A 19,194-nucleotide genomic window follows, 5' to 3' on the forward strand; every position below is an offset into this window, starting at 1 on the left:
GGCACAAAACAAGAATACAGCAGTCTGCTGTTGTCTGAGGTTTCTGTCCTGCCTTGTTCCTGCAGTTGTTAAGTCCCAAGGAAATCACACATTAATTATGTTCTGATTGGCCTAGTAGCTCAGGCTTCTTATTAATTCTTATAACTTGTATTAGCCCATAATTCTTGTCTGTGTTAACCATATGGCTCGGTACCTTTTTCGGCAAGGCAGTCACATCTTGCTTACTCTGTGTCTGGCTTTCTCTGTGTCTGGGTGATGACTAGCAGACTGAAACTTCCCTTTTCCCACAATTCTCATTGCTCTGCTTCTACTTCCTGCCTGGTTGCCCCGCCTATACTTCCTGCCAATCAGTGTTCATTTAAAATACAAGTGACAGGGTACAGACCATTGTCCCACAGCAGTCTGCTACACTTACCTCCTCCCAAAACAACATGGAAGCTGCAGTTAGGGTTTCCAAAAGCAGGCGTTAAGGACTTTAGGGATTATGGACTAGGAATCAATGGTAGTAGAAGTAAGAAGGTAGGACAAAATAAAAAATAAGATTCAGGCCAGACAAACCAGAAGGGAGCTCCGGAGAGAGGATTTTCATCAGGATGTTCCTCGCAGGTCAAAATATTCCAGCCACTCAGTTATCAAATGGGAGCAGGTCATAGCGAGTATCCTCTTGAGAAAGGCTCAGTGGGCGACATCCAGATGAAGACCTCCAATGGCTGTATCCCTTGACAGAAGTGTCACCATAATTAGCCTGGCTGCTAATTATGATAATGCCCATGGCTATTCTCAGGTTTCTAAAACAAGACAGTGGGATCTGGTAGTTTGTATAAGACCAGATAGGAAGCTGTCTTCCTTGGTTTGTGTGAAATGCAATCTGTCCAAGCTCTAGTACACATTTTGTCTTAAATATGCTTTAGAAAGATGGATTAGTGCCGGGTGTGGGGAGAATTCCCGTAAGCAAGGTATAATACGATGTATGTATGAAGGTTGTAATAATGAACCCTTTTCCGAATGCCAATAAAAGGTAACTTAACACACAAAGAAAGATGCACTGGACCTTGGCCGTTCACTTCTTAGATTGTAAGTTAGGAACCCTGATCTCTCGGGATGAAAAACTGGCTAAGATGCATCAGAAAACATTTTTATTTTTTTGTTATTTACTGTGTAATGACAAGTGCCTCTAAAACTCAGGACTGCAAGGCCATAGTTTGTTATTTCTCACAAGGATGTGGACAGACTGGACTGGGCTGGGGGTTTTGATTCAGGCCGGGTAGGCTGAGGTCACACACACAGCTGTATCCAGCTGGAGCTTGGCTAAAGTTGGACTCGCAGCATGGTCCCCTCTTTGGGTCTCTCTCTCTCTCTCTCTCTCTCTCTCTCTCTCTCTCTCTCTCTCTCTCTCTCTTTCTTTGTCTGGGGCCATCTAGGTGGTATCCTAGCTAGACCTCATTGCAGCATGGTAGCGGGTCAGTCAGATTGAGGCTGTCACGTTCTTTTTTAAGGTCGCCACTTAAACGCCACAAGGCTGTTTTCTGCTGCGCTGTCTTCATCAAGAAAACCCCAGAGAAAGGCCAGATTTTTCTTGGGGCAAAGGACAGCCAATAATCTGAATGTAGAAACTATGCTGTCTTTTGTTCCTGCTGGCATTGCCCTGGCCTTCCTCTTGCAAGAGCCTCCTGTGGCTCATGCCTATGCAAACGTCCTCTGATTCACAAGGGCATTGTGAAATTCTAACTGATTTTTCTGACCAGGTTTCCAGTCAGAAATCAGAGAGCACAGCTCTACCCATAAAAAAAAAAAACAGCCACTGATCAGAGTATCTGATTTGGAGATGGCTCTCCCCTCAGTAGAGTCTGCTGCTACAGCCTGGATGCGCCAAAATCTTCAGCCAAAAGCTTAAGCTAAATTTTCGACTCCTGTTCTTGCCGTTCATTGTCGGTTTACAAGCAGACCTTGTTCTCTCAAGTCACTGGGAGACTGCTGGCAACTTAGAGTTGTAGAAAACCTTTTATTTATTCAAAGTGTCGGCTTCGTTTCTCAAAAGCTAGCCGTTTCGTTCTGGGCTGCGGCTATGTGGCTTGGCTCTGCATTGATCTGAGATAGTGATGTGTCTGTCCTTCTCTGACAGAGAAAGGATTATTTTGGGCAGTATCTGCTTTAAATACCATCCAGAGTGTGGGTTCTCAACAAAAGCACTGGCCACTGGGCACAGAGAATTCGTTTCTATCCATTGTTGGTCAAATACTATACGGAATTGATAGAATTCTATGCCCAAGGCGGGGGAAAGCCTATTGTTTTAATCTGTGTCGTCTTTCAATGAGTAAACTTAATGTCTCAGTTAACTCAGTCATTCAACAAAGTCTCATAGCCTAGGACGAATATGGTTAGGATTCAAGAGGTCACTGAACTTATAAAAAAAAAAAAACTTTATTTTTACTAACCTTTTGCTGAGATAGTATTTCCTTCCATTATGAATTATGGAATTCGGCATTTCCTTTTGTTTTGAATGTAGGCAAAAAGTTACAGCAGCACTGGCAATGCTTTTGCTACCTTGCTAGAAGGAAGAGCTTTAGAGTTATAGCCTTGCTAGACCCAGTGGTTTCAGATTAAACTAATAGAATATATATATATATATATATATATACACACATTGTAATTCAAATTTATGTTTTACCATATTGATTATTTCGTTGTAATAGCTTCATTTGTGATCTATAAATGTGTGTGTGTATGTGTGTATGCATGCGCATGCACATGTGTGTATAGTTGGGTTTCTGTGTCCATGGGTTCCACATCTGTGAATTCAACATAGATCAAAATGTGGTTATGATGGCTGCATCTGCATAGAACATGGAGACAATTTTTCTTATGCAAGTTCAATATAATATAGTATAATTATGTATATATCATTTACTTTCTATTGGTTTCAATAGTTTGACTTTGAAGTGGCCCCCATAGATTTATGTTTTGAATATGTTGACTTTTCCTGGGAAGATGCTACACACACACACATACACACACACACACACACACACACACACCAGAGGGAACTCTACTATGGACCAATGTGATTACTAAGCCAATGACCAATTTGTTGAAACAAGAAGCTTTTTCCTACTGGAGTTGCTAACAGCAATGTGGGCGAGGCATGATTTCTAGGCAGGGATGACTCCAAAGGAGCTGCATGGCCAGAAATCTCACACCAGCATGGGTACTAGCTCCCAAAGTGCACCCCTGATGCTCTCTGAGCATCCTGCAGGCAACTCCTCAGTCTGGGAGTCTGGATTTTATTCTTTTTTATGCTGCTGGGGAAGGGTACTCGATCTTTGAGGCCTGGTTTCCACCTCTGTGTCTGCCCTTTCCTCCTTCAGGAGGGAGGGTTATGATTCTGGGGGAACGTGCTCTACAATCCAGGGCACTGGTTGATGGGATGGAGGTGCTGTTTTAGAAGGTTGCTAGGTGGCCTTGAGGGCTTTCAGCTCTCCTGCTTTCTGCTCTGAGGAGATGTCATTATGACAAGCCGAGACTGCCAGGGGAGGGAGCAAGCCCTATTGCCATGATTTAACCATCCACAAACTTGTGAGCCAAGATAAATCTTTCTTAAGTTTCTTCTTGTCAGGTATTTGGTCACAGAAGTGAAAAAAAGGAGAATGGCAGTATTTTTGACTAATTTGAAAGTGATTTAGCATGTTCAGACATGTGTACATAGATGATATTGGCCATAACCACACTTTCATATCAAGAGAGCTGAGCATGCATAGATTTTGTTATCCCTAGGGGATTCTGAAATCAATTCCCTGCAGACACTAAAGCTCACCCCCTCCCCATTTTAAAACATTATGCCTGTATCAGATAGACAGAGGGGCCTGTGACACCCACACACAAAAGATTAGGGACCCATGTGTTAGATTGTTTTGAATTATTGAAATAATATATAGAGTCTCCCAAACCCAAATCACAGCCTAGATTTCATGACCAAAGGCTGAAAAGTTGTGAGCTAAGCTAGTAAATAAATTATTACCCTGGTGCTCCTACCTACTTCTCCTGATTCCTGCATATTCTGCTAACACCGTAGGGGGGGATTAAAAGGACAAACACAATGTGTTCATGTTCCTCATAACAAATATCTGAGAGAAACTATTTGAGGAGCAACGTTTTGTTTCTCTGCTTCTGAGATTTTGGGCCATACCACTTGGCCCTGTCACTGCGGGCCTGTGGTGAGGTAGAACATGTGAGAGGGGGCATACATTGTAGAGTTTTGGGAAGCATAGACTCAGAGCATGGGACAGTGGCTGAGACGTCTCCTTCTATGGCATGCTCCCAGTAACCTGCTTCCTCTCACTGGTCATCCTCTCAATGGTACCATCAGATTCCCTGCTCCTCAGTAGGTTAATCTTTTGTTTAGATCTGAGCCCCAATGATCCATCACTTGTCCAAAGATTTGATTCATCAACCAGGAACAAAACCTTCAACACGTGGACGTTTTGAGGGATACTTCCTATCCAAACCATGCTATGCCTGATTGGGTCCCTGCTCTTGTCCTTGGCAGTGTGACTTTGGGCAAGTTATTTAGCCTGTTCAGGGGGTTCCTGACCTGTGACACATTAGATTTCTTAAACTTGCTGGCAAGGATAATCTGTTTTCCCTCTCACAAGTGTTATTACTACTGACTATACATTCACTATTTAGTTTTTAAAAGAAAAGGAAAGACTCACAGACGTTTAGGTTCTATGATGATGCAGCTAAGGCTTACTAATTACTGAACACCTGGTGACCATGTGGCATCTGCTCCTTGTCTTTGTAGCAGCCTCTCCTGCATTAATCTGTTTTTGCTGGACAGGAAGCTCTCCCCGTGTTCATGGGGTCACACACTGATATCGTGTTAAAAGGTCAGATGATTAAATTACTTCCGTAATGTTTATCAGGTTGACCTAGAGCTGTGTCTGGTTATTGCTTCCCTGTGGCATTAGAAGTAGGAACAGCTGAGGTGATGTTTGCCATTGATTTTGTCTAAGTTGAGCTATTGCTTTTCCTTTCTGTTTTCGTTGTTTATCCGGAGATAGGGCCTCACTCTGCAGCCCACACTGGCCCCCACCTTCCTTTCCTCTGGCCTCACCAGTGCTGCATTTACAGATGTGCACCGCCAGGCCTGATGCCAAAGCCCTGAGTCCCTCCTGGTCCAGCTGTGTATGATCCGAAACATCCCTGTTGACAATACATGAAGAGCACCCAGCCTTTAATTTTCTTTTCATTTGTACCAAATTCCTAACCGATGGAGACAAAGAAGGGGAATGGAGGAGTTTAGCTGCAGCAAGCAGCAAGCAAGCTTCACAACAAGAGAGCACGCTTCCTGGGCCTGGCCTCTCCAGCGCAGAGATCTCACTATTTATTTTTGTTCCTAATATTTATTTTTTTACACAGCGGCCAGAGTCCCGAGGTTTAGGTTCTGGCGGTTCTGCCTTCCTGGAGCTGCTGTGCAGCAAGGGGACTTCCAGCTCCAGCCTTTGTTTCCATTGTAGTCCTTTTCTGTGTCCTCGCCACCCACTGTGTCAAAGGGGGAGGGGCTGACCTCTTCCTCGCTGTGCTGGGGGAAGAGAGAAGCTCTTCAGATTGCAGATTAAATTTCCTATGGATTCCTTGCTGTGTACCTGGCTGCATCAATAGGTAGTTTTTCTTTTTCTCTCCTAAAACTAAATATCAAATGCATACTCAGTGGTACCGTTTGCACAAGGGTGAGACGGATGAGAGGTGAAAAGCCATTATCCTTGCCAGCATTAAGAAATCCAGCATTCTGGTATCTTGGCCTTCCCTGTTCCTTCCCCAACCTACTATCCCTAGGAGGAAATGTCTTGGGTTTTGAGTTCATCATTCTCTTCCTTTGCTCATTTATATTAATAATCCTTTATATATATGTATATATATATATATACACATATATAATATATACAATATGTTCTCTAGAAATATACATTCGGCTCCTTTTGTGCTTAGTTTCACATAAAGGAAGTACTCAGTGTGTGTTTTGAGATGACGTAGCTTTGTGCCAGCCTGTACTGGCGGGTGTTGATGTGCCCAGTGCTGCTCTTTTGCACTACACGATGTGGTTGCATTATAACCCATCCACTGCTGGTAGGCCCTGGCAGGGCTCCTAAGACTCTGCACCTACAGTTGGTCTAACTGTGAACATTCTTGCCCACAACTCTTTGTGCCTATGTTAACATGACTAAATAACGTGTGTCTTCTACATGGATTCGGTCTTTGATGCCTAAGAGGTTGGGTTATTGAACGTGGTGTCCTTTTCCTTGATATCTTTCTCTTCTTACCTGGGCTGGGTAGTTGAGGGAGGCCTTTGCGTCTTTCCTGTGTCTTATTGTTCGTGGTTAGTTTTCTGTCACTCTTCCTTCCTGCTGTCCTCTTTTCTGGTCCCCACCCTCTGCACTGACCGTGGCATGCCCATGTCTCCAGGATGCATCAGTTGTGGGTTTATTTGTACATAATACCCTGCTGAAGTTGACTTCAAGGGAAGAAAGTCAGAAATACGTTCCTTCAGCACCTCTCAACTTAACTTCACCAACCAGTGCCTCTTTACTAACAGACCACTAGTCAAACTTCCAGTTTTCCGCTGTGCCTTGCAGCTACCGCCCAGCCTTAGGCAACAGCAGAGAGAACCTGACTCTTTTCTCTCTCGGAATCTTTCCACTTTCATCACCTGTCCGTCAGACAGGGAGAAGACATGATTCAGCGGGTTTGCTCTGCCATGATTCTGCCTTGCCCCAAATCTTACCAGGAACTTAAGGGGAGTCGTCATCGTCAGCTCCCCCCACATCCGCTCCTCAGCTGGCAGCTCTCACATCTGCTCTCTAGTCTCCTGCCCATTGGCCTGATTCGATTCATTCCCCAGTGCTTGGCATAGAAACCCCAGAGAACTACTTAAAAAGCACAACACTGCATTCATACAAAGCAATAAAAATAGTGCAGTGTTTAGGGGAGCATCAGAAAGCCATGTGGGCTTTCCCACACTGAAAATTCCCAAGTGAAACTCGCTTCTGCCTTGTGGCGGTGTTCTAAATGGTGCCACTTAAGAGCGTTCTGGATTTGTGTCTGAAATTCCTATTGTTCACTTCTTTCCTTTCCCAGCAGTTCCTTAGCTGCTGCTAACACAAGTCTGGTCATGTCTTTTCCTTGTTTAAAGCCTCTTACCCTCTTACCAATTCCCTTGGTTTAATAGGATACCTGCTCAGGCCTCAATCCCCCCACCCCCACCACGGCACAGTTAGAACCCTGAGATGAAAAGCAACACACCATGACACCGTGACACCATGTCACTCCTCACATGAGCCTAGCAAGCCCCACAGTGTTCCTGCACCTACTTGAAAAGAAACTTGCTTTGGCTGCTGAAATACTCACCCCAGTCTTGGCTCATTAAAACTCAGTTCCCATGCTCTCTCCAGGAAGCCTTCCTTGATTCTGCCCCTCTGCATAGCTCTTTCTCTGCGACTTTGATTAGGTACACCCCCTATTGCATGTACCACATTGGGCACCGTGATGGTCCGCTTCTGATGGACACCAAGCCCCTTGAGACTGAAATAATACGACATGGCTCCATTTGCACACCCTTTACCATAGTCCCTGGGACTGAGTGAATATTCAATGGATTCCAGTCAAACTGGCTTCGTTTTCATCCTTAGACCTATCTCCTCTCCCCCTCCCTTCTCCCTCTCTCACACCTCCTCTCCTACACATGCGTGCATTTAAATACGTTTCCCAGTGAAGATGATGGCTTCTCAGCACTTAGATAGGGCAATGCATCTTCTAGGCAATAGACTAGACATGCAGAGATAATGAAGAAATCAGAACAATTCTCTTCCCACCAAGGGTTGTATTATTTCAGCCATAGACTATTTCCCTTCTGTGTTCCCTAAGAGGAAAAAAAACAAAAACAAAAACAAAAAACAAAACCAGCCCCAAAGACTATTCTTGAACACGGAGTTATGAAAGAACTTGCTTGATTATCCTGCGGCTGAGGACAGCATCCTCTCCGTTCAAAGGCTGGATTCTTTATTTTTGTTTGGTTTCCTTAACTTAAAAAAATCCACAAGGCTTGCTTCCTGAAAACAAAGGAAACAATAAACAATAGCTACTCCCAATTTGACTCTAAGTGTTTTCCAGCAGCCTTCTTAACTCACATGGCTCTATTTCATTAGCCAGGACCACTTAGCATAAAAAGAATGCTTCCAAATTAAGCTGTCCAAATTGCATTGAGTTAATACTCTGGGAACTAATTTAGTGTATGTTTAAAATATACATTGACTAACAGATCTATTTATTGATGTATTACAGCTAGGCAACAATGTATAATTTTCTCTTATCTGTTGAGTGGTTTTTAATAATCTATTGAAATTTGAAAGAGAACCATTTCATTAAATGGGAAGTGAATAAATACTAAGAAATCTAACATTTAAGGAATTATCTCCACATGGAGAATGGGTTTTAAAAATTAATGATATTTCAGTAACAAGAAAGAATGGGGTTTGCTTTTTAAACAGTAACTTTTTGTTGTTTGGATTCAAAGCATAGCCAACAGTCACAGAAATCACTATGGGGATGCTAAACAGAGTCAGAAAACAAACGAGGGAGAGATGGGAGGGAGAGGAAGGCAGGCTTGGTCCCCGGCCCAGTTGTGTTAGAGGTGACTGCCATGCGGGCTGCTGCACCAAGGAACTGCATCTTCTTACAGTTTTGGACTCAGAGATCAAATGTTTTATTTCAGGAAATGTCATGAGGAACCTTTTGATGATTGGCATGCTTTCTACCCTAAACCCCTGGGATTCAGGAACAGTTGTGGGTTCTGGGATCTCTGTTGACTGTGGGTCAATTATAGAGTTAAATTGAAATACCCTGTCTGAAGTTTCCCTAACAGTCAGATTTGGAGCACACTGAGTCCTCTGATGTAGAAGCAAGCAGCCGGGACATGGTGGGTAGGCTTGAAGTTTCTTATTGCCTGTTACCCCAGAAAGCCTGGGGCAGGTGTGGGCAGGCAGGCAGCAGGCCTTCTCATCTTTCTGCAAGTATTTGAAATCCAGCCCATCTGATTTGTAGTAGGGGCTGCGGGCCTCTTCCCACAGCCCGGCTCATGGTTGCCTGGCTAGCTTATGCTCCAAAATAACGACACACAAACTCTATTCTTTTAAACACTGCTTGGCCCATTTCTATTCATATGTGTAGCACCCCAGGTGCGCTTACCGGGAAGATTCTAGCCTACGTCCATCCTGGGTTGGAGTTTCATCGCATCTGCTCTGGAGAGGAGAGCATGGCGTCTGCTCCAGAGAGCAGAGCTGTCGAGTCTGAGCTCACTTCCTCTTCCTCCCAGCATTCTATTCTGTTTACTCCACCCACCTAAGGGGTAGCCTATCAAATGGGCCAAGGCAGTTTGTTTATTGACAAATGACCTTCCTGCATCATTTCCTTTTTTTCTGTTTAAACAAAAAAAAAAAAAGGAAGGCTTTAACATTAACATAGCAAAATTACATATAACAAAACAGTTATCAAGTAAAAATTACAATATTTACATCTATTTTATCTTTATCATAACTAAGGAAAACTATAACTATAACTATCTATCTATTATTCAATTCCATCAAAGACTCCAGAAGAATACAATATTACCTAAGCAAACAAAAAGTAAGCAACTTCTAAACTCTAGAAATGACAGAGACATCTCACTGCCTGGACAGTCACCCAAAGTTCCTCTGTACCGTTGGGGCATCCATCTTCGGCCTAAAGGTCCATAGTATCCAGAGACGTTTCCATGAAGCAGGAAATTTAAAGGCAGTTCAGTCACTATCTGCTGTGTCCTGCAGAATGTCTCGCAGACTCTTTCATGAATCAGGAACCCCGAAAGATCATCTCACCTTTAGGCAAGTTCAGCAGTCCTCTCTCTGCGGGTTCTTTGTGTCCAGTTTATAAAATAGTCCAGGCAAGAGCAGTTTCTTGCCCAAATGGCTATCAAACTCCATAAGGATCCTCTTCGATGCCCATCTTCTTCTTGAAGTAGATTGGTGCTGCCAGGAGCAGAGTGTCTCATTGTCATGAAAAACCCTAAGTTATTAAAACATTTAAAATACCATATTCTCTAGTCTTTGAAAGATATGATGAATGCCTATCTGAAATATATGCATGCACATCTAGAAAATCTAACTAACATGACTACAAACTTGACTATTATTAATAATTATCCATTAACAACCTATATACATTACATTTTGAAATGAACTATACAATCACAATACCTTAATCAATATCAGAAATACATACACATATAATAAAATTGACCTTAAATTAATATCAGTAAACCAAGATTCATATCAATGCAAATTATTCACATCTATATCATCTCCCCCTTTAAATGTAAAAGAACATTTATAAACAATATATGGGAACATGGGCGCAGTTTTTTCTCTCCAAACTGCTTCCTGCTGAATGGGGGCGCTGTTAATCAAGTCTTTCATGGTATAACCTGTGTGCTAGGTTCCTCTCAGTCGGCAGTTGAGCAAAGTAATTTTTTGAAGGTGTTCACAGCAACCCTTCAGGAGGACGTGGTCTATCATACCATATCGTGATCAAAGAAGCAATCCACAGTGCCTCTTCTTCTGTGAAAACAAAAGAAGAAACTCTTTTCCAAAGTATCATATCCTTAGATCCAAATTCTGAAGTCAAGGTATTTTGAAAATATCTATCTTGGATTAGTTCAGCAGCATTTATAAACAAATATCTTTTAGCAGATGTTGCTCTTTCCTCAGCATTCAAACAATTCAAAGAGAGCATAATAACATACAGTATCAAGATTTTCTGCGTACTTTCCATCTTTGTGCGGCTTTATTTTAACTCTATTTTGTTTATTTTTACTTTTGTTTTATATTTTCTGTATATCTTTGTCCTGGAATAACTCTTTAGACCAGGCTGTCCTTGAACTCTCAGAGATCTGTCTGTCTCTGCCTCCCAGGCATTGGGATTAAAGGCGTGTGCTACCACACCTTGAAGTCTCAGAGGTCAATCTCCCTCTGCCTCCCAAGTGTTGGGATTAAAGGTGTGTACTACCACACCCAACTACTTCCTTATTTTTTTTTTACTTTTAAGAACTTTATCTTTCAGCCTGCATATATTTTTAAACACACTGTAAATCATTTAAAGTTTTCTTTGTCTTTGAATCTCTCTATACTGTATATCTCTCTTTTTCTGACCACATGAGTCTTTAATTTACCAAGCAATATCAGTAGGACGAAAGCCGTGGCTTTGACGGCTGGATCCAGCACATTCCTTAGCTTTCCAGCCTCATGGCTGAGGTACTGGCTGTAGCCATGTTTATCACCACAACTCTGTGGCGTTTCAAGGTCCTTGCCAGCAAACAAGCTGCAATACTATATCCACAGACAACATTCAAGTCCTCTCTCTGTAGTCAGCCCTCCTGCCTCAAACAGTCAGAGTTTGCCCTGGCAGGATGGCCCAGAAAGCCGGCATTTTAAAACAGCACAATTTTTTTCCTGCTATGGCTGAAAACCGAAAAGCATGCCTTCAGCTTTTCACCAACACCGTTTTAAGTGTTTCATGGCAGGACCTCTTAAATGAGCTGCAAGGTTTCACAGCTGAAGCTGAGTCAGGAAGCCTCTCTTAGATGAGAGCACTTGCTTGCCTCTAGCAAGCAGAGCAGACCCGAGAAATTGCTGCTACCAAGAAAACACGCTTTACTCTATTCTTTCCCAAGCTTTCTCAGGCTTTCTGTGGATGCAGTTATCCACGTGGGCGCCATCTGTAGTAGGGGCTGCGGGCCTCTTCCCACAGCCCGGCTCATGGTTGCCTGGCTAGCTTATGCTCCAAAATAACGACACACAAACTCTATTCTTTTAAACACTGCTTGGCCCATTTCTATTCATATGTGTAGCACCCCAGGTGCGCTTACCGGGAAGATTCTAGCCTACGTCCATCCTGGGTTGGAGTTTCATCGCATCTGCTCTGGAGAGGAGAGCATGGCGTCTGCTCCAGAGAGCAGAGCTGTCGAGTCTGAGCTCACTTCCTCTTCCTCCCAGCATTCTATTCTGTTTACTCCACCCACCTAAGGGGTAGCCTATCAAATGGGCCAAGGCAGTTTGTTTATTGACAAATGACCTTCCTGCATCACTGATTTCCAGAAGCAAGGTTTCATTAAGGTTTGGGGCCTTATAATTTATGTCTCAATGAATGTTTCTTGGTATAGCAGGAGCCTTCTGTCACCATGACAGGATCGCCGTGGGTGAACTGACTTAAAGGGACAAAGGTCATATTTTTAAGATTTATTTATTCTTATGTGCATTGGTGTTTCACCTGCATGTACATCTGTGTGGGTGTGTCTGGTCCCCTGGAACTGGAGTTACAGACAGTTGTAAGCTGCCATGTGGGTGCTGGGAATTGAACCCAGATCCTCTGGAAGAGCAGCCAGTGCTCTTAACTGCTGAGCCAGGTCACACTGCCCATGGTCCCTGAACGGGGTCAGCTGCTTCATCTTCAGGCCTGCGGTGAAGTTGCACATCATAGCAAGAGTGTGTGGTGAGGCAAAGCTGCTTACCTCATGGTGACCTGGAAGCAACAAGACAGAAAGAAGCCAGACTCCAATATCCCTTTGAAGGCAACAGCTCCAGTGACCTTACCTTCCACTGAGACCTCGTAAAGGCTTTACTGTCTTCCAGTAGTGCTGAGGACCAGGGACCTAACCTTCAACAGCACCAGTGTGTTTAGAGACTACTTCATATGCAAACCATGACGCTTGAGGTTACCTTGAAAAAGAGGAAGCATGCCAGCTTGTTCCTCGTTTGTCTGGGAAAGACAAAAATATAAGAGAACCATTGTCTGAGCACGTGTCAAAGGCTTTCCTTTGTACTGTTTGCCAGGGTCTGTGGTGTCACTGCCAACTCAGCTGATTTCATGCTACTGACTTATGATGTCATGGAGTCTGGAGCTTACTGACAAAGTGTCTAATTGGCTTTTCTGATTCAGTAGGAAGGGCCCAGCACAGCCCTGCGAGAACCATCCCCTCTATCTTTCTGCAGGAAGTAGAATCTGAGTGGGTTGGCCACTCATGTTGCACGATATCCAGGATACTGAGCCGTCCCCACTGCTAGAGGGCACTGACTGCTTAGCCTCTGCCCTCTGTCTACCCAACCCCCACACAAAAGAAGCAACAAATGAAGATCCCGAAGTAAGATACCCTGTAATGGTAAATAAAGAGCTGAATGGAGCTTTCTACCCTCCTGTGGATATCAGATTCAAACACTGGATTCAGAAAGGCCAAATGAGGAGGGAAGTTTCAGTTACTTTTTAATTGCATCAAACACCGTGTTGTAAAGTGAGTTCCCTAAAGGGGAAAAGCCAGAAGAGTTTCTTGCCATTCCGCTAAGGCGAGTAAGGTCTTGCCTGCTTGTCATTTGTATGTAGAGCAACGAAGGGGTTTGGCACTACCTGTGGGGAGAAAGGGAGAGGGGGCGCAGAGAAAGAATGGAATGGATGACGGCTTGGGCAAGTGGAAGGGGTAAAGTCACCTAGGTGGTTAAGCTGAGTGTGCTGATGGAGGTCTGAGCCCACGATCAAGCTATTTTCTTTTAATCAGATGCTCCCATGAACAAGAAGGATCCCTAAAATGGGACTCAAAAAAACAAAAATAAAAACCTTTGAAGATAACTATTTCCACTTCTTATGAGTGAATCATAATTCTTTTTCTCGAAATAAGTGGCCGTGAAGTTTGGATTTTGTCTCACATGTGATGTCTCCTCCACATTCTCTTGACATCCTTTTATTGCATCTATTATTTCAGAGCCATCATGTTCCCCATTATAATTTGCTGATATGTGCTTTTATTATCTACCCATTTAATATTTACCTAAGAATTATGCACAGGTATCCTAATATAAGAAATATACGTGATCTGGTACGCTCACAGCTCTCCAAGTGCCCAGGATACTTTTAACTACTTTTGCCCAATTTACACTACCTTTGTGCAAGTGGCGGTTTTTGCCAATGTTATGACAAGAAAAATCATTATTTTGCCCATTATTTTAGGGATAATTTTGCTTCTGTCTGATGAATAGCCTTTAGACTTTCTGTTGGCCAAAGTATTTTTCAGTCTCTCATTTCCTTAGAAATGCCTCAGTGAGGTATCCAAGCATACAGAGGTGCTAACTTGGCAATCCTTTCAGAACTTTGAAGACCCTTTTCATCATCTTCCAGTTTTCATCATTTCTATAACTAATGTCCTCTTTCTTTTCCCATGAAAGCTTTGAAAAGTATGGCTTTTTTTTATACGTGTGTGCATGCCTGAGTGAATATATGTACCATGTGTGTGCCTGAGGATGTCAGCAAAGGGAATGAGCTCTCCCCGGGATGGGAGCTGTAACTGTCTCTACTGGAAACCAAACCTTGGTCCTCTGCAGGGGCAGTCAGCATTGAAACTTCCCAAAACTGAGAAGAGGTAACTTTTATCAAGCCTGGACAATTATCAATCAGTATCTCTAAATCTTTCTATTTCCTTTGCCCTATCCCTTGGATTTTATTCTAGAAGTCCAGGCAAGAATAATCTGATGCTTTGGAGACACCCGGCCTTTCTGTTGTAACGTTGCTATTCATGCTTCAGCCTGGACGCTGTTGACTAACCAGAAACATAAACTTCTGTTTCTAATAGATTTTCCTTCTCCTATGTATAAACTACTGTAATACCATTTGTTACATTTGCAATTTCAGTTAGGAATGGGTGGAAATCTTTTTATTAATATTTGTTTTTATTATGTATGTATGTATATATGTATGTATGTATGCATGTGTTAGCCTTGTGTGAGCCTATGGGAACCTTGTGTGAGCATTCTGGGAGGGTGTCACAGTCTCCATCAGTTCAGTGGTGAGAGGATTTCAGTGCAGCTGTCTTCTGGGGTTGCTGAGGCTGTTGCGTCTCTGGCTCTTTCCCTCTGCAGACATTCGTGGGTCTAGTGGAAATTCTGCTGTTTCCCAGTACCAAGCCTCCATTTCTTGCCTTTGGAGGTTTTCACTGGGTTTTGTTTTTCTTCACACCTCTAAGACCATGAGGTCAGCTTTCTCTTAGGCCCACAACCGACGACACCCACACCAAAGCACCAGTTGGATTTCTCCAAGAACACATGATACTGTGATGGCTACGTGTGGATCCACTAAGGCACTGGAAGCCCCTTTTCACCTCCTGTCCAGTAGTCATTACTAGTCTGATGGTTGAGGATGGGGAACCCTGAGGATGACTCCTCCTGTGCATTGCTGAAGCATCCCTGCCTCGACCTTCGCTCTTGTTTTCCTGAGCAGCTCTTGTCTCATTCATAGTCAGAAGTGTCTGTTGGGACAATGAAAATAGGTTCAAAACTACCTAGTGATGACGGAGGAAACACTAAATGTGGCTGGGTTGCACACGTTAAAATGACTAAAGATATAATTTTAGGTTAAGTGGATTTTCCTGTAAGTAAAAATAAACCCCAAATCAACTGTGCTCAGCCCAGCACATCCCAGCAGCACGTAGCCTGTGCTCGCCAGTTCAGCTCTCCTCGGTCTCCGTCTACTACTCAGTGAGCATACAGAGGCTGTGCCTGCTTGCCTGTTGTCTCCTGCACATACAGGAGCAGATCCCTCCCTGGCAGTGTATTCCTGCACCCCTGCACTCCTGCCCACTTACCACTGAGGAGTCTGCCCTGTCGTGTCTGCATCATAAGGCCATTGTGAATTTCTCTGTGTTCTGGCAGCCAAAGAAAAGTCCCGACTGGGAAACCTCTCCTGCTAGATCCGCACCTCTAGATCCAGGGAGAATTGAATCATTTACTCAGAACTAAATTGGAATGAAGCTTTAAGTGTTTGCATAACTCTCTTGAAATTCACGGCACACTTATGACCCCTGGAACATCTGGAGCACAGAGCTTTGAAAGCTCCCAAAATACATCATTTCTGGGGATGAGGCTATTTCCATCTGGGGAGCCTTGAGATTAATCTTGTCACATTTACATATGTAATCACAGCTCTGCCACATTTGGTCGCACACCTCTGAATGTTGCTGAGTGGCTTGCATCCTTGATTTGTGAGTCGTGAGACTTAGCTATATATATATATATATATATATATATATATATATACCCGAATGTGTTATTTTTTTTTTTAAGCACACATAAATTTATTTTTGCAGTTGACATTGGTAAAACTCTGTATGTGGATCAGCTTGGGAACTTGGCGCCATCTGAAACAGCCTTGTGCCTACAGAGGCTTTACTTCCCAGTGTTAGGGACACTGGGCCTCATGTCGTTGGCTTATTACGTATGGTAGCTCACAAATGGACCAAGGTGAGACACATCCCAGCGGAAGATGGTTATGTCCAGCTCCCTTGTGCTCCTCACCACTGAATGATGGAGGATGTGGAAGGTGTCCAGGCTCAAGGACATGTGAGTGGAGAGGAGGAAAGATGCCCAGGGAGAATAAGAATTGCGCTGTACTTGTATTGTGTCAGCGGGGATAGAAAATCCCCTGCCTTGCTGCAGAGCAGAGAAAGTACTGAACAGCAGACCCCAACAGATAGTCCTTAGATGGACAGCGCCAGCCCCGCTTTGGAATTGCTATTGTTGCAGGTGCTCAAGGCCCTCTGTGGACCCTCAGAATGGGAAAATCCAAATATTTTTATGCACATCCAAGTGAGAAAACCTCTCCTTAAACAACTCTTTGAAACCAAGATTGTTGATATGACTGTCAGCAGACTGGGTGTTCCAGGGTAGCCAAGTTAAAACTGATAGTTTAACTCTAGGAACCTCTTAAAATTAGTTTACTTATTTATTTGCGTGTGTATGTGTGTGTGTGTGTGTGTGTGCAGGAACACAGGAAGCGGTCAGAAAAAGGGACTGTGTGGCCTGGTATGTTATGTTTGTGCTCAAATCTCCACTGCATCTTCCATAATTGCACAGCCTGCCCACATTAACTACTGAGCCATCTCGTCATTACAAATCCTAGGGGTTTAATATAGATCATTATGGATGGATATTATTAACGGCAAACAAATGTTTGTTTATTTTGTGACGCTTGAGAGCTAACCCAGGACTTCTACATGACTACCATTCCTCGTATATTCAGGCACTGTGCTAAGCACTCCATACGCAGTATCCCAACACGTCTTCACAGTGAACCAAAGGGGAAGTATCTCTCTCCAGGTTGGACAGTCAGTGGTGCTCATGCTGCTGGGAAGCAAGAGAAGCAACCTGCCCTTCTCTGACGGGCACAGACAACTGAACCCCATACTAAACAGTGTGGAACCTAACACTGCTTAAATGATTGGATGTCTAGCTGCAGGGCTGGACAGGGTTTGACTCCAATATTAAGGGTGGACATGCTATGAGGTCAGAGATGCCAACTTTCTCTTCCATTTGAGTTATCCAACAGGTGACTCGGGCACCAGCGAAAAGTCAGTGTTTCAGCAAAAGCAGAAAGATATTTCAGAAAAACATCTTCGGCAGTGGCCCCATGGTCGCATCGGCAGACCTGTGGAAACTTAGAATGTAACGCTGCACAGAATCCAAAATGATTGGGTTATTTTAGTAGTGCAGATGAAGTAAGAGGAGTTTTGATGTGTCCTTGGATACCAGTCCTCCTCATGCTCATTTATGAGGCCCTCTGAAGCCCCAACAGTTCTTTTCCCAGCTATGAGTCAGGGCAGAAGAAAACACATAACCTGCTTTTAGTGGACAGCAGGCTAGAGGCCTGGAGTCAGTGTGTTTAAAGAGTTTGGGATCCGCCTTCTTTCTCCCTGCATTCAGTTCAGTTTTTCTACCTAGTTCTATTCTGCCCTGCCATAGGCCAAAGCAGCATCTTTATTAACCAATGGTAATAAAACATATTCACAGCATACAGAGGGGAATCCTACATCACCAATGTCACCATTTATTTTGAAATATGTCAAAAGATCTAGTGAACTCCCAGATGGTGTCAGGCGTAAGAAAGAGCAAAGACAGCAGATGTTAGTGTGTATGTGTGGGGGGGAACTGAGCGCAGGAGTTTTTGTGGAAATAGTCTGTGTATTTGAACTTTTTTATAACATGATATCGGAAAAATTAGAATATTCTAATTCTGTAAGTGCTTTAAAATAATCTTTTATTTCAGGCACCAAGGATTTCTGTTTGTTATTTTAATTAATTAATTAAAAATATCCCCTTTATTACTGTTAAAAACTTAGTGGGGAGAGCCTCCCAGTGTAAGGGCTGGTTGGGCTGACTAATTAAAAGGCAGAAGTTGCAGCCTGATGTAGGTTAAACCTTTCTGCCTCTAAGTCCTAATTAGAGAAAACACTACGGCATTCATTCCCAGCTAGGGATTCAGGAGCAGAAAGTCACTCCAAAGGGGAAGGAGAAGTCCTGTTCAAGATGATGCGAATTGGTGTAAAATCTAAGAACTGGAGCTAAAAAGCTCTCTGAACTCTAAGGTAAGCGTGAGGACCACTGTGGAAGAAAGGCTTCTGTATCTGCTTCTGTTTGCTCTCTGAGGACAGAACTCAGGGATGAACTCTACCGTTGAACTATATCACACACCGTTCTGAATTAGTGTTTAACCTGAGTTTCTATTTTCCACGCAATGGTAATATGTATTTCTCTGTGTTCTTTTGTTTTTCTTCACTAAGGTAATTGTCCGAGGTGGAGGACACATTTTGCCCCATGACCAGCCGCTGAGATCTTTTGATATGATCAATCGATTCATCTTTGACAGAGGATGGGAACCTTATAATTCATAAGCTACTTTCCTTAAATAGCTATGAGTTTTAATCACAAAATATTAAAAACTAAAGGTGTCATAGAAATAAGAAATATATCTTTTTATATTTGCAAGCTATTTCTTACCAATAAAAAGTCACCCTGAAAATGCATATTTTTTTTTGATTGGAGTTTATGGTTTGTTATCACTCCAAAATGAGAAGCACATGTTTTGATTTAGGGGATGGGAAGAATGGGTTTTGATAGAATATCTAGTCCTTCCCAGGATAGAAAGTTCAACAAATTAATAAATTCATGATAATATCTGGTTTGGTAATAATGCAACAGTTTGTCTCATAACACATCTGTGTTAATGGCTTTCCTGTGCTTTGATCAAGATACCTGGCATCCAGAAACAGGTAAGGGAAGGACGGTTCCCTTTGGCTGT

At 43.1% G+C, this 19,194-nt stretch overlaps 1 protein-coding gene across 2 annotated transcripts in view; it reads left to right on the forward strand.

Annotated features, from left to right (window-relative positions):
• The window catches only part of Cpvl (carboxypeptidase vitellogenic like), a 108,118-nt gene extending 89,331 nt beyond the window's left edge, over positions 1-18,787 (forward strand). For both annotated transcript variants that reach the window (XM_057782421.1, XM_057782429.1), the window contains one exon: positions 18,677-18,787. In XM_057782421.1, the coding sequence (XP_057638404.1) occupies positions 18,677-18,787 (111 nt within the window). The remainder of the gene's footprint in view (positions 1-18,676) is intronic.
• Positions 18,788-19,194: the final 407 nt, after the last annotated feature.

This window comes from Chionomys nivalis, chromosome 1 (genome assembly GCF_950005125.1).
Source record: "Chionomys nivalis chromosome 1, mChiNiv1.1, whole genome shotgun sequence".
NCBI classification, from domain to species: Eukaryota; Metazoa; Chordata; class Mammalia; order Rodentia; family Cricetidae; genus Chionomys; species Chionomys nivalis.